The sequence below is a fragment of the Oculina patagonica genome, chromosome 4, assembly GCF_052425735.1.
Source record: "Oculina patagonica isolate OP01 chromosome 4, crgOcupat, whole genome shotgun sequence".
In the NCBI taxonomy this organism is placed as follows: Eukaryota; Metazoa; Cnidaria; class Anthozoa; order Scleractinia; family Oculinidae; genus Oculina; species Oculina patagonica.
In genome coordinates, this window is record NC_135761.1 from 29,405,665 (window position 1) to 29,420,093 (window position 14,429).

Genomic DNA, 14,429 nt, shown 5'->3' on the forward strand with positions numbered 1-14,429 from the left:
ACCGAAATAATTTGTTTAACTGAAGTAAAATCAATTAGAAATAGCCCAATTACCCTATTTTTTTGCTCTGCCAAGTCAGCAATTGCTTGAAGTTGGAACCGCTCATATCTGAAATCGTCATCGAACAAGAGACAAAACTTGCAACGGTACCTGATTTCGTTTTTATCATCCATGGTTTCGACCTGTCACTCTGTCCCAGCCTATTCCAGGCCGACATTTCCACTTTATACTGCTTGTCACATGCTAACGATATAGTAAGTCTAGTCTTCATGATGTCCATGACATTAACTTGGTGCCAGTGTGCCCCTGTCACTTGTGGTTGAATCTGCTGATAGTATATCGAGTACAAGGTCAGTTGACACCCGTTGTCATCCGGAGGACTCCAGGTAAGGTTCACATTGCATGTGAGTGATTCTGTTTCTTTGCTGTTTATGACGGGAGGGGAAGGTACAGCTGCAATGAAGAACGTTTAGGAAGGTATATAATAAGTTGGCTGATGAGAATGTTCTCATTAAGACATTAAATGAATCCATGCATGCAAGTTAGCACCACTTGATTTTAAAATCATAAGATATATTAGTTTTTAAAAGAGCTATTTTTATATTAACAACAACAAAATGTCTCGGAATATGTAAGGAAGGTGGTTAGCTACAACGAAATAATAATTCCACACTCGTTATAACTCGACTATTAAAGACATTTACTTTTGAACATCATTTATGAATAATTGCACCTTGCTACAAATTTGCACCAATAATACTATCAATGTCCTAATTCAATTCCTAACTCAGTCTTACCTTCACTCGTTTTAAAGTTCCATATCTTGCTTTCTTTCAATAAACTCTCGCCATATCCACTCGCTGAGGTAACCGCGACATCATACTCGCTCCCACAATTAAGATGAAGCGTATAACTGGTTGTATTTCTGTTCACGGACACTGAGTGCCACTTGCTTGATGACATCACTTCTCTGTAGTACACAGTGTATTTTTCAACTGGACACGCCTCTTCTAAAGGTGGTTCCCATGCAACAACAACTGTCCCTCCTGGTACTACCTTGGTCGTGTTTGCGATAACAGGAATGCCTAAGAAGATGTTTGGAAGAACATTGGTTATGAAACCATCTTGTTTTCTTTAACTATTTATTTCAATAAACAGTACTACCCGTAGTGCTATCGTTACCTCCACTTGTTTTGAAGTTCCATATCTTGCTTTCATTCAATAAACTCTCGCCATATCCACTCAGTGAAGTAACGGTGACATCGTACTCGCTTCCACATTTAAGATGAAGCGTATAACTGGTTGTATTTCTGCTCACGGATGCTAAGTGCCACTTGCTTGATGACATCACTTTTCTGTAGTACACAGTGTATTTTTCAACTGGACACGCCCCTTCTAAAGGTGGTTGCCATGCGACAACAACGGTCCCTCCTGGTACTACCTTGGTCGTGTTTGCGATAACAGGAACGCCTAAGAATACGTTTTGATTAGTCAGCTTGTTTTCAAGGATTAATTTCAGAGTACAGTGTTAAAGCTTACCTCTTAGTCTGTTGATTTCATCGAGTGAGAGGGCAGCACCAAAGACATAGAGATCCATCACTGATCCAAAGAACTGGTGATTGTTCCAGTGACCGTCGTTACCAATCTGATATCGCCTCCCTGTAGGTTGATAGAAAGTGGCCCCAGGGGTAAATGTATTGTACCCTACTTTTTTTCCATCAACATAAATAAACACGGAACCAGTTACGTGATCCCAGGTAAGAGCCACGTGTGTCCACATGTCCAAAGAAACATTGGAACTCTCTATGAACCACCATTGTGCTTGAGCGTTGTGTTGATGGTGATGAAATTGGATCTTTTTATTCCTTGTGCTTAGAAGAAACTGCCACGGACTAAACCAGTCACTGTAAATCGCTCCAAACTGATCGGGGATACATTTTTTTTGTTTTATCCAAAGGGCAATAGTAAAACTCCTGCTGTTAATAATGATAATCGGTGTACTAGCAAAGGAATTTGTTTGGTTGAAGATAACTGCTTTGCTGTTCGGACATCGTCCTACGGTAAATGATGGCAAACTGCTAAATCTGAAATAAAAGGAAACGTGATTCCAATAAAAGCTTCTATCGAATACCTGTCTACTGAAACAGTTTCCATTGAATAAAAATCCATAGCAACCAATGATGAAACACGGCAGATTTTATTCCGAGTTTTAACGGATCGCCACCAACCTTACAAGGTTGTCCCCGCCGTTTAGAAGCCAGTGGCCAAGAAGTACCATATCTGAAAACATAGGAGCAGAAAGGAACTATTTCTTTTATTTTGAACGTTTTATTTGTCACTACACTACACAATGCACACGAAATTACGTAAATAATTTCCAGAGAGCAGGAAAGGGGAACCATATGTGGTCATTTTGGGCATACTCACAGCAATCAGAGACATGGAGTCTAATACGCGCTTTCAATTTGTTCTGTTTGGGTGAATCTTCCTTATTAAAAACATACTCTAAACTCTTCTGTTGTAATCTTGCATCACAATTACACTGTTTAAATATGAATTCGCTTATTTCAGCCGTAAGAAACTTATGGCCATCTCCTTCAAAGACCAGCGGTACAACCTGTTATCAACCTCGTTCCCCAGAGTGATCGCAATTCGATTGAAAATTCATTTTTTTACTTAATATTTATGCATTGTTTAATCAATATAGTTAGTGACGAGGCGTAACCCTTAGATAACAGATACTGTAAATTTTGATACATATTTAGGCATGTACGTACCTGGTGATCTCATCCCGCTATGTGTAACAGGTGGTAGCATTCTGCAGCATCTAATCATCTCGGTACAGTAAAAACAGCCGCCTCTGTAAACACCCACCACGTAGTACAAATCTCCCCAACACTTACTCCAACCTCTTTTAGCTGATGATGTCATCACACTCTCGATGTAGCAATCCATGTTCATGTTTTGGAAGTTCCTAGGCCTGCAACATAGTGCTTGCTGGATATTTTTCAGCAACGTGCTGCTTGAATGGTAAACTCCTGTTAGAAAGTACCCTTCTGGACAGGAAGCCCATTTGTCGTTTCTAATATAAAAGGATGTCGAAGCAATTACCATCCAAGTTCGGCTTTTATACTAAATCTAAACGTGTTTTTTTGTATTCACTTTGGTTCTAGTTTGCAATTAGTAATGAAAACTCGCACAAGGTGCTTTAACAACACGGAACAAAAAGTGAAGTATGTAATCCACTACGCGCCCATCACAGAAGACATGTTTCGTTCCCTTCTGGTCGTTACTTGTTTTACTAATCACACGACCAGGCTAATTTGACTGACCTGCTCAATGAAGACTTCCAATCGACTTTTAAACAGTCTTGAGTGTCATTTTTGTACTCGTGTGGAGAACCGCAACATCTCCCTCTCTTAATGATATTATTTTCCCTCCATAAACCGTTGAGGTATCTTCCCGTTAAGCAGTTTGTCCATTGTGGTCGACTAACGCTGATTTGCCAATCTTTCTCGTGGCAGCTGTTGTCTCCTTTAACAAATAAACGTAATACAGGATCATCTTTTGCGTTATGGGTTTATGGACGCAACATAAAGGTGGATTTCCACTGTCGCGTTTTTGTTTACGCCCGTTAACGCGCGTAAAAATTATAAACGTACGTAAAATGAAATTTTACGCGCGCGATTACGTGCGTCGAATTTACGTTGTCCAATTTCCAATGTCACGTTTTTTTCCAGGTATTTACGCACGTGACGCGCACGTTTACGCACGTAGCGATTTTGGGGGTTTTGAAAAAAGTTGAACCGAGTTCAACTTTTTTCGCGGCTGTCTGCGGTTACGCAACGATTTACCCAATCATACTTTTGGATTTCGTCACATGACACCACTTACCATTTGGAAAACCATTTTGTTTTAAATCGCCCATCGATTTACTTGGGAAAACATTCAGATGTAAAAACACTTCTCATCGAGAAAGTCTTAACATTTCAAGAAATAATCTATAGAACTGGCTACAGAACCAAATTACACGAACGCAGTAGTGAAAGAAAACGCCTGGCGTCAGGTCACGTAGGCTTTGAACCGGGAATCCGGGAAGGTCGCCTCAAATCTTCTTTTACTTGATGGTGTCTTTCGGAAGTATTTATAAAATGCCTCTTGTTCATATTCACGCATTTCTTTTTCTAGCGTGTGGTACAAAGTGTTTTCATGGCAGCCATGTTGGAAGAGTCAAACAACAAGATATTTGCATAAAAATGTTAATGATTTTTTCCCAAAGGAAAAACAACTTATTGTTTCACTTCTCCAATATGGCCGACAATCACGCACTCTATTCACCAACTTGATAATTCAGTATGGCGGGCATTTACGCACGTTCAACGCGCGTAAGAAGGAAACGCTTTTTATTACTTTTTACGCGACAGTGGAAATTTGCCTACGTATCTTTTTTTACGCACGTTTTACGTACGTAAATATTTACGCGTCAGTGGAAATCCGGAGCATCGCCTGACTGAAGTAAAGTGGGGGTAATGATTTCTTTGAATTCTCCTGAATGAACAGCTTTTGAGTGATTATTGTAATTTTGTTTTGTTAGTAATAACAAAAGAGATGACTTACCTTTTGTTATTAGGACGATCGTGTTAACATAAGTCTGTGGATAAAAAATAATATAGCAAGTTTTCGAAATGAAATGTAGTGCAACAATCATACTTGGTTGTTAGAAATTAATTCAATTTGCTGCGCAATTGTAGCCCATACTGTAACATCAAGCTACATTTTGATAAATAAGCTGGATAAAAATGGCCAAAGATAATGATTCATAATTCATGTTACTTTTAATAAATGCAGTGAAAATTTGTCAAATGGTATTAATTATTCGAGTACTTCAGCAAAGAGTTGTATTCCCAAATTAAACATCGACACCATCCTCTGAGAAAAAGTGTATATCAAGAAAGCGAACAACAATTAACCAATTGACGTTTGGTATTTTGCAGAAAGGCTACCATTTAACACTACACGTGTAAATTATTGAGCTAAGTTTGTCTCTTTAGCTCAAGGTAATCGGGAAATTACTGCATTTTGTCACAAAGTATCATTAGAATGCTAGACATAAAGGGAAATAGTCTTTATTTACTTCAACAATGGAAATGATTAACATCCCCAGTGGTACAGTTTTACACCTGCTTTCAGTGCTACTTACATAGCGGCTTTTTTTTGACATCGTCTTTTGACGTGCTGTTTGAAACGACCAAATCAAAACCGATGCGAGCCAATCAAAACAGATGTATGCCGATGTTTGTTTCATGCAAATGAGATAGATAGATAGTTTATTGAAGTTTTAAAATTTACAGATGAGAAGCTGAATTAGATAAAACTTTACAAATGTCGATTTCACTTTATTTTTACAAAAATGAAGGTTTGTATCTTTAGCAAACTGAACACGACAATTAACCATACAACTTTAGAAAATCGCAATACAAACTAAACCTATTCATGCGTTCGGATCGAAACCGACCAATCATGAAATAGGCCTTTTTTCTGTGAGGTCCACTCGCCCCGAAAAAGCCAGTATTTTTGTAAAGAACATGATCTTGTAGAAGCCTACAATAATTAAATTACGTATAATTGAAAACTTTTTAGACAATTGTCGGCACTTACTTGTTCTTCATCTCTCTTTTTTTATAAAGGCGAGCCTATTTGGCTAATAGTAATTACTGTTACTTTTGGCCTTTATGAACTAAATCAAAAATTAAATTTTATCACCGCTTCTGGAAACGGCATCCGCAATCAAAATGTTTTCGTTTCTTTCTTATTTTATTATAATTTCTTTCCCGTTACTGTACAAGAGTCGAACGAGCTTAGCTCCTGACTCCAGCCTGCGGGTTCCCTAAATAAACAAAAACGCTCAATAGTTAGTATTTGAAAGATAACATTTCCTGAAACGTCCAATTTATGCATCCAACCAGTTCCATGGCACTGTTGCTATAAAGTAATTGAAATTTTCTTAGTATTAAAGCGAGCTATCGTTTCATTGAGGTTAAAACATGATTTTAAAATGACTCAAGTCTTGAATTGTTACTGTTTTCCGTCATAAGCAGCAGCAAATAGCAGCAGGTGTGTGTAATACTAATTACAGGATGTAATCTTAGAAGAGAACGAAGAGGTTGCAGTTTGAACCATATTTTCTTAAAACGCAAATCGATTTATTTTCACGGTTTTTGGATAAAGGGCCAGATAATATGCGTGAAAGTGATCGTGAGTTGCACGCGCGAAAATTTCATCTCTCCAAATTAACTTACCAAACTAACTAACCAAAAATAATGAAATTCTCAACGAGTTCAGAATTTTAGTTTCGTTTACCAACCTTTTTTCATTAAAACTGATGTGTTTTGAGTACTTACGGAACCCACCGTTTTTGTTTACTCGAGGAAAAACTGTTTTAGATATTACAGGCAGTGGTCACTTTACAATTTTTTTTTTACTAATGAATAAAAATTACCTACAGAATGTGGTAAGCGAATGATATATTCAAAATACATGTATGACACTAAAACTTGTTCCTGTTTTGGGAAAATCTTGTGAGTTCTGTATTTTTAAAATATTCAAGCCGTTACTTTCCAATGGTATATATTATTCAGTTTAATTATTTTCAAAATTATTTCAAATCTAAAACAAGCGGTGATTGCAGTATGAACTGCGAACAGATACAGAATGTCTAGTCAGTTGCTTATGCTTAAAAAGGTTGAAACACTCTCATACCATTATTATCATCCATGCAAGCTTTATCTTTTGTCGGCACATCGTGTCTGCACCAAAGTGCGTCAAGCGCTTCGTGGCGCGCAAAGAACATACAAACTGGCAAACTGATAAGAAGATAAAGGACCCTGGCATTCATTTCCATTTTGACGTTTGTCATGTCAAAAGATGTCACTTTAATTTTGCGCCCAGCAACATTTAATGAACTGAGATTATGCGTCTATCGACTTTCAACAACACAGTTGCTGTTCATTGGAGGAAATTTGGGTAATAGACGTTTTGCAAAAATGGTTGTTATTCATTTTTATTCATTTCCGCATAAATGTCCCTGTGAGTTTCCGTAAGGCAAACGTATAGCATTTAGACTTCATAATTTGATTTACTTTGACTTAATCTTTAGTTAAAACAAGAAACTTCAAGCAGTTTGTAACCGTGCGGTTAATGATTGACCACCTCTTTCAGTTCTTTGGTTAGATAGGCAGGGCGCCACACAGTAAAAAATCTTTAGAAAAGCAACTTGAGAAACCACAAGTCGTGTTTGCGTGAGCCACGGAGTGTGCGTGGCATGAATTTCCATGGGTCTCACGTAGAGGTAGTTTTTAATAGCGTGGACATATCCAAGCGGTCTTTGGTTTCGCTTTATGTGATTATTCAGCCCTCTCTTTTGGTAAAACACTATATACAAAATATATATTTCACTCTAAATAGAGAGAAAAGTGTCCATGTTAAAGGAGTGATCGCTAGTTAACATCAAATCTTGCGTGACCGTGACTAAGGAGCCGGCTGGGCCGCGTGGGTCTGGAACAATTTACCGACAAAACGAAAAAACGCCGGCCAGATTATGAGCCGGCTTGATGAAATTCGTTTTCGTTCATAGAAACCAGACACATTTCTAGCCTGTGCGTGGCGTGGCGTGATCTGACGTCACTTTCATGGTCTATACTTTAATCAACCACAAATTTGGACCAATCAACGAGAGAGAATTCTCTCTGTTATGGTATAATTATTTTTAAACATAACACTTTTTCTGTTTTTCGATTTCTTTCAAACCAGTATAACTATTTTCATATGTTTTCTATAAGGATACGAAAAATCTTTGCATAACGTTGCTATTTATATTTTGGCAATCTCCTGAAAGACCAATTTTCGTAGAGGCAAAGGGACAGATAATGTTTTCCTTTTTAGCCTTCATTTGTCTCTACTAAAAGCCGATAGAATTCATTGAACAAGTACTAGTTTGCAAAGTTTCTCCCAAGCTTATTTCATATAATTCATTCTGACTGTCATTTTGCTTTCAATCCTCCAGGGTAAAGGCCGAAAAAGAATTAAATAGCTAGCTTTTGGTTTCGAAAATGCCTCTTCACTTCATTATTGGTAACATTCTTTTAACAACAACGTGTATAAACCTTACATCTGTCGGGAGGCAGGTGTATTGTGATTTATTTTTAGTCTCGGTGATACAATATATCCCAAACGTATAAACATAAACCATATAATCGAAAGAGGCTGGATCCCGTGCTGAATTCCTGATATTGCCCGTTTCGTTGGAAACTGAAATTAGTTCGTTTCTTTAGCCTTTGAGTCTTTAGAATTCGGTTGGATGGACCTTTGTTTTGCTTGTTGGGTATGTAGTATTTAATATCCATTTCCTACGATTGAAGATTTCACTGGAATTTTATCTATAGGATTCCGCTGTCACTCAACACAAGCGCAGTGTTTTCAGTTGCTGGGCTCAAAAAATTTAATACAAGCTTCCATACCGCATAGTCATCAAGGTATGATTACGTAGGCTGTTGGCTTTTTTAGGTAATGTTTAATAAATGAGCAGCAGTGTTTTATCAAGTTTAAAATAGAGGCGCAGCCGAGTGTTTTAGACTTGATAAAACACGAACTGCGAATTTAGTGAAGGGCTTCAAAATCTCCTGATGTAGATCAACTCATTCTTGCACTAAAACCCGGGTCGCACTTGGGACAAAATCGGGACAAGTTTATTTTGATAACCAAAAAAATTGTCAGATTCCTGTCATCAGTTGACCACGCCAAGTGCGACCTACTTGTCCCTACGCGGACAAAAACTTGTCCACGGAGACAAATCTTCAAAGAAGCCGTCGTCCTGCCTCAACGCAGGACTTTTTACGAACAACAAACAAAAATTGTTTTTCTTGTGACAAAAGTGTCAATCAGTTCAGTGATCCTTAAAAAATTGTTCGCTTCACATTTTACTGTCTAGTCATGAATACGAATTCAAGCGGTCTTTGACCGAATATTTCCGTTATTTTGGAAAAGAGCCCTCGTAAGATAATCCAAATGAAAGGAAAGATCGGTATAGGCCAGAGCAACTGTTCTGTTGCCGTAGTCCGAATTATGATGCACAGCAATTTGCTCATAATTTTCCGCTTTATACGGCGGCTCGCTTTCTTTTATATGAGCTTCGACATCGTTACGAACGCTCGCATTAAGAAGGTAGAAACAAAAATTTGCGTTGATTTGATTCAATGCGACCGGTTTGTCTCTCCCTTTTGAATATTATTTTTGCTGCGAAATTAACACAGTATCAAGTGACGGGTAGTTTTGTGTACGTGTGTCCAAGTGCGACCCTAAATACAACAATTCAAATTGTCTCGGACAAGTTCCGAGACAAACATTGTCCTCAACATCTTGCAACATTTCAAATGTTTGTCTCAAGTGCGATTTACATTTGAGGTTATTTTGGCTTAGAAAATTGGATGTAAACTTGAGCCGTGCTTTTATCAGATGTAAAGACACTCATTAAGAGGAAATCCGCCAGGACTTCGAGTAGTTATTGGACAAAATTATGTACCAAAACTATTTACACCTGATTGCAAGCTTTTGTGTTACTGCTTCAAATATCTTATCGAAAGAAATCTTTTCTAACAACACCACACATCGAAAACACATTTTGAAGTTCCGCTGAATTCCACTGAATCGCTTAAAAGATGTAAGCTTTTGCCCATAGCTTGTGAACTTTAAATATCATTTTCTCAGACTCTGATAAGAAATTGTTGTACCAGAATAATTTCCACCTTATTGCAAACTTTTTTGTTACTGCTTCAAATATCTTATTAAAAGAAATCTTTTCTAACAACACCACACATCGAAAACACATTTTGAAGTTCCGCTGAATTCCACTGAATCGCTTAAGACGAATTTACAAAATGGCTACACGTGAGATTTTGCCCATACCTTGTAAACTTTGAAATTCATTTTCTCAGACTCTGATAAGAAATTGTTGTTGGTGTTATCACGGATAATTACTTACATCTTTACCTTTTATTAAGGGTAGGAAATAACGCAATAGGATTTAAATTATTCTGGAAATTGATTTTTGTCCAACTTTAATAAATATTACTCGATTTCCTAGTGGATTCCGTCTTAAACACTAATTTCTTTGGTATTTTATTTATGAATTATTAATGAGTTTTTTAACTATCTATAATTTAACTTATTTATATGGCAGTACATTGTGTTTTTGAGGACAGGCAGACAGTTGGATTGAACTCCAGCTGTTTTCGTTTTATGGAAGTAAATCTGCAGTAGATTTTATGCTTTTGGTGTTTTAAAATGCGTTCTATCGGGGTAAGTCAGTCGTCGAGTTTTTCATTCACGTGATAAATCCGATAAGCTTTTAAAAACGTTCTGTTCCACCTCTTCTTTTCTTTTATTTGTACCTTTTTTTGTAAACGTTGTGGTATGTGGGCAAAAGTTTGCTTGATCGTTACATTGCAAGGTAGAAAATTTACCTAATGTACTGGATAACTGGATTTTTATTATTTCAGTTGCTCGAAAAGGCACTACTCAGATTTGGCGAGGAGAATTTCAGCGATAAATATTACGCATCCCTCCATGATGAAACTACGATATAATATGATTTGATTACGATCTTAGTGTCGCTTAAGTTTGTCAGGCTATCAAGCAAATATAAGATTCATAACAAATCAACTTTTCTTTATTTCTTTAATTAATTTATACGACTGGAGATCTGGAGACTATAGAGAGAGAAGTGCTGCTAGCTGAGAAGAACAGAGAACAACGTAAAGCGCGTATCAGCAAGTATCTTCACTTGGTAAATGAATCAGTTTTGGAAGTTGCAAATTCTGATTTGCGCAATTTTGAAAGGCTACAAATGGCTCAACGTTGAACCGTTGCCAGGTTTCTGTCTGTCTGTCTGTCTGTCTGTCTGTCTGTCTGTCTGTTTGTCTGTCTGTTTGTCTGTCGGGTTGTGTGGAAGTCCGCCCCTCTGTCTTTCCGTGTTTCTTGCCGGCTCTTCAGATTTCGGGGAAAACCACACGGAATCTGGCTTAACCTGATACTATCATCTCTAAATTTAGCAAAGAGAATTCAAACGACATATGTTGTAGTTGTATTGCCTTTCTAATAAGCGAAAACAACTTATTAAAAAAACTTATTACCTCAGTGATATTAAAAAATCAATAATTTTCGATTGGATTTTTCATGGTTGCAAGGTACTCATTCGTCACTAATCAGTCAATACTCTCTGATAGGTCACAAGGAAAACTCTGTTTTCAACAGTTTGAACGAGCGTTGAGCACAGACCAAGACAAGTTGACGATTGACGAGCCGCTGACTCCAAAAGACTGTAGGTTTTTAAAACAAGCCTACTTTTCTTGCAACGAGGATTCCACCATGCTGGATCTGACAGATTTCACAAAGGATGACATTCAGGGATATGGAGTTGTCTTTAAAAGGCTCGATGGTAAGAATGCGAGATTTATTCATTCAACGCTAAAACAACAAAAGATGATAGTATTTAATTTTTGCTTTACACAACTTTTGCTGTGGTTATTGTCATGTTTATGTCAATGGGAGGCTTAGTGCATGGTCGAATGGTTACTGTGTTGAAAAAACTCTTGCATGATTAAAAGGTTCGAGTGAAGCCCTGGCCAGGATCATTGTGTTGCGTTCTCTGCTAAGACACTTATTGTTTACGGTGCCTCTCTCAAACTAGGATTATAAATAGCTCCTTATCTGTAGGGAGTGTGGGGAGGGTTAACCGGTAGCAACAGGCCTCGAGGCCGAAGCAGCAGTTACTATCTACTTTATTCCTTTATAAACCAACAGTGGAAAGGAATTTTCATCTGTTATTCATTTGAACCATTTTATCAACATTTATTTTTTTCATTAATTGAAAAGCATTTCCTTCCGTGACTAGCCCGTTCATTCTTAAAATTATTCAAGTCTTCCAAGACTAAATTTATTTTTGATGCCAGTTGCGAATGTATTAAAGAATAAAAATGGAAACTGAAAAGGCTAGTTTTGAAGAAATATTCATTTTTGAATGTTTTATTACTCAACAGATTTTTCCGATGAAAAGTGGAGTGAGCTCGAGATGGATTTGTATGGCCCTGAGTGAAAGAAATGTGGTTAAAAACAAAGCCAAATTGAAAAACTGATTTGAACGAAGTTTCCACCGGGGAATTCCCATGTTAAAGGAGCGGGGATGTTCTTCAAAAAAAAATTGAATAACATTTTTATTTATGAAAATAATGAAACCACCATTGCGATCGGTATAGGACGTTTATAAAATTAAACGGTTTTAAAGCCGATCTGTTTTGCAACCTAAATTTTCGGTGACTACTGTTCACCTTCATCAGAGTTAGACAAAAGTTCGTTTTATGAAATCGAAGAATTTAAAAGTCTAGGCACGATCGATCTAAATCACCAAAGCAGTATGATGATTTTGTTTTTATTTCTTTGCATGGCATCCCGTCGTGAACATTCTAAGTGATAAAAAAAATCGGAATTTACACATCTAAAAGTGGCGAAGAGCATCCCCCGCCCTTTAACATGGGAGTTTCCATTCGGCTTCGAAAAAATATTGTTTCCTCTTCATGTGGTTAAATAAGTATTGAGTTGAAAAATACTAGTTTTTATATTGTTTGCCATCTATGTTGCCTTTAAAATATCAGGATGGTGGACCTAATTTTTTTAGATACCCGATGAAATTATGACAAGAGAGGATCTCTTGATCATTACTATCAAATTTAGCAACTTCAATATTTTCTACTAACTATGATCTCAGGAAACAGATTATTACTTCCACTGAAAACTAGAAAACTTGCATGGTTAGCCTGAATTTCAGAAATCCCTCGCGACCAGAAAAAGATGTCTGAAATTTAGGCTAACGCTTGGTGAGTTCACGAGCCGGACGAATTTTGTCGTTAGTTCATATGGTAACGGTTGGGGAGAAGCGTTGTGTGACAACACTAAAAACGGCTGCGAGGGAGACTAGTAACTTTACTAATAAAGCTAATTCACATACTGTCCATAATTCTGAAGTGAAAATACATAAAAGGCAAAATTATACCATTTTTTATGGTAATTACCAATTTAACCGGAGTGTGGATAAAGTAACGAAACGTACGATATTTTCATTTTCATTTTTTTATTAAGCTAATTGACGGTTGAAGGGTTTTAGAGGGTGGTGAATAGTTTTTTGTTACCCATGAAAGAAAGGCCTGTATTTTTTGTCGTGAATTGTTAAATGCCTTTTCTTTTCGTAAAACGAGAATTGGTTACATATCCGTGAACCGTGGATCAACTTTTTTTCCGTGAGAATTGCGAAATGACTGCTGTGATTTCTTGTGAAATGCGACTGGAAACTGGACCCCAGGTCACCTCACTTCGATAGGTAATTTAAAAACAGCTTTTATCTTGGTTTTGTAAAATGGCTATTTTATTTTGCGTGAAATGTGAAATGGCCATTTTTCCGTGAAACGTGATCTAGAGCTAGCTACATTATTCAGCTTTTTGGTGTAAAGCTATCGACCGGTCAAAAATTAATTTGCCCGAGCAATAATAAAAATAAAAGCTCCATTTGTGGGCCCAGTTCTCGGCCACCTTGGCCCAGTTCTCGGCCACTAAAAAGCTTGTGCGTAATTATCTGTAAAAAAAAATGCAATTAATTTTCACAGTCATAAAATCACTCTGTAAACCTATTTATGTTATATCGATCCCAAATTATTTTTATGAGGCTTTGTTTTACTTTAGAAAAGAAGGATTTTAACGCGCCTAGTTGCCTATGTGCAGGTTCTGGCAAAACCGCATTGTGTGACCCGAGCATTTAGATGGTTTATTTTGCAGTGAAAAGGTCTTGAAAGATTTAGGTGTTGTAGAAATAATAGACAAGACAAGAGTCAGCTCAAAACTTAGAGATAAGATTGAACTTTATTTTTAAAACATTTATTTCTTTCATTCTGGCAGCAGCAGATGAAATTATATTAAAAACCAAGCGCTAAGCTGTGATAACGAGCAGGGTGGCCGAGAACTGGCAAATACGCAAACGTCGCAAGAAAAAATTTCGAAGTAAATTAAGACCAAAAAATACAACGGTTCAACGAAAAGTTAACTAAAGCAGAAAGCTGAATTATTCTACGTTTCACATGCCAAAAATTAGCTCGTATGGTGGGGGCTTTTGGATAAAATACGAATTTAACTACATCCATGAATTTTAAGGAGCCGTAAACAAACAAATTTTTCGGGAATGCAAATTCACCTACCTCCGCGTAAACTCGACTTGTGAGCTTTCTATATCGAATTGAACGATCAAACTCAAGGTACTTAAAGCACATGAATCAGTCTATCGTTTGAAGGAAATACCTTTTTCTTTTAATTCAACTGGAGTGTGAAAAAAC

The 14,429-nt window shown here is 37.1% G+C and overlaps 1 protein-coding gene and 1 long non-coding RNA gene across 2 annotated transcripts in view; one reads left to right on the forward strand and one right to left on the reverse strand.

Annotated features, from left to right (window-relative positions):
- The window catches only part of LOC144652240 (uncharacterized), a 19,140-nt gene extending 12,356 nt beyond the window's left edge, over positions 1-6,784 (reverse strand). The window contains exons 1-9 of the mRNA XM_078512260.1: positions 6,760-6,784; positions 4,618-5,887; positions 3,333-3,534; positions 2,778-3,082; positions 2,229-2,280; positions 1,540-2,084; positions 1,183-1,470; positions 798-1,085; positions 151-453 (exon numbers count right to left, since the gene is read on the reverse strand). Coding sequence (XP_078368386.1) covers positions 151-453; positions 798-1,085; positions 1,183-1,470; positions 1,540-2,084; positions 2,229-2,280; positions 2,778-3,082; positions 3,333-3,534; positions 4,618-4,708 — 2,074 coding nt within the window. The 5' untranslated portion in view covers positions 4,709-5,887; positions 6,760-6,784. The remainder of the gene's footprint in view (positions 1-150; positions 454-797; positions 1,086-1,182; positions 1,471-1,539; positions 2,085-2,228; positions 2,281-2,777; positions 3,083-3,332; positions 3,535-4,617; positions 5,888-6,759) is intronic.
- Positions 6,785-9,173: 2,389 nt separating this feature from the next.
- LOC144652361 (uncharacterized) lies at positions 9,174-13,516 on the forward strand. Its single transcript, XR_013570504.1, has 3 exons — positions 9,174-10,840; positions 11,280-11,491; positions 12,093-13,516. It is a non-coding gene; the product is annotated as an uncharacterized LOC144652361 (long non-coding RNA).
- The last annotated feature ends 913 nt before the right edge of the window (positions 13,517-14,429 follow it).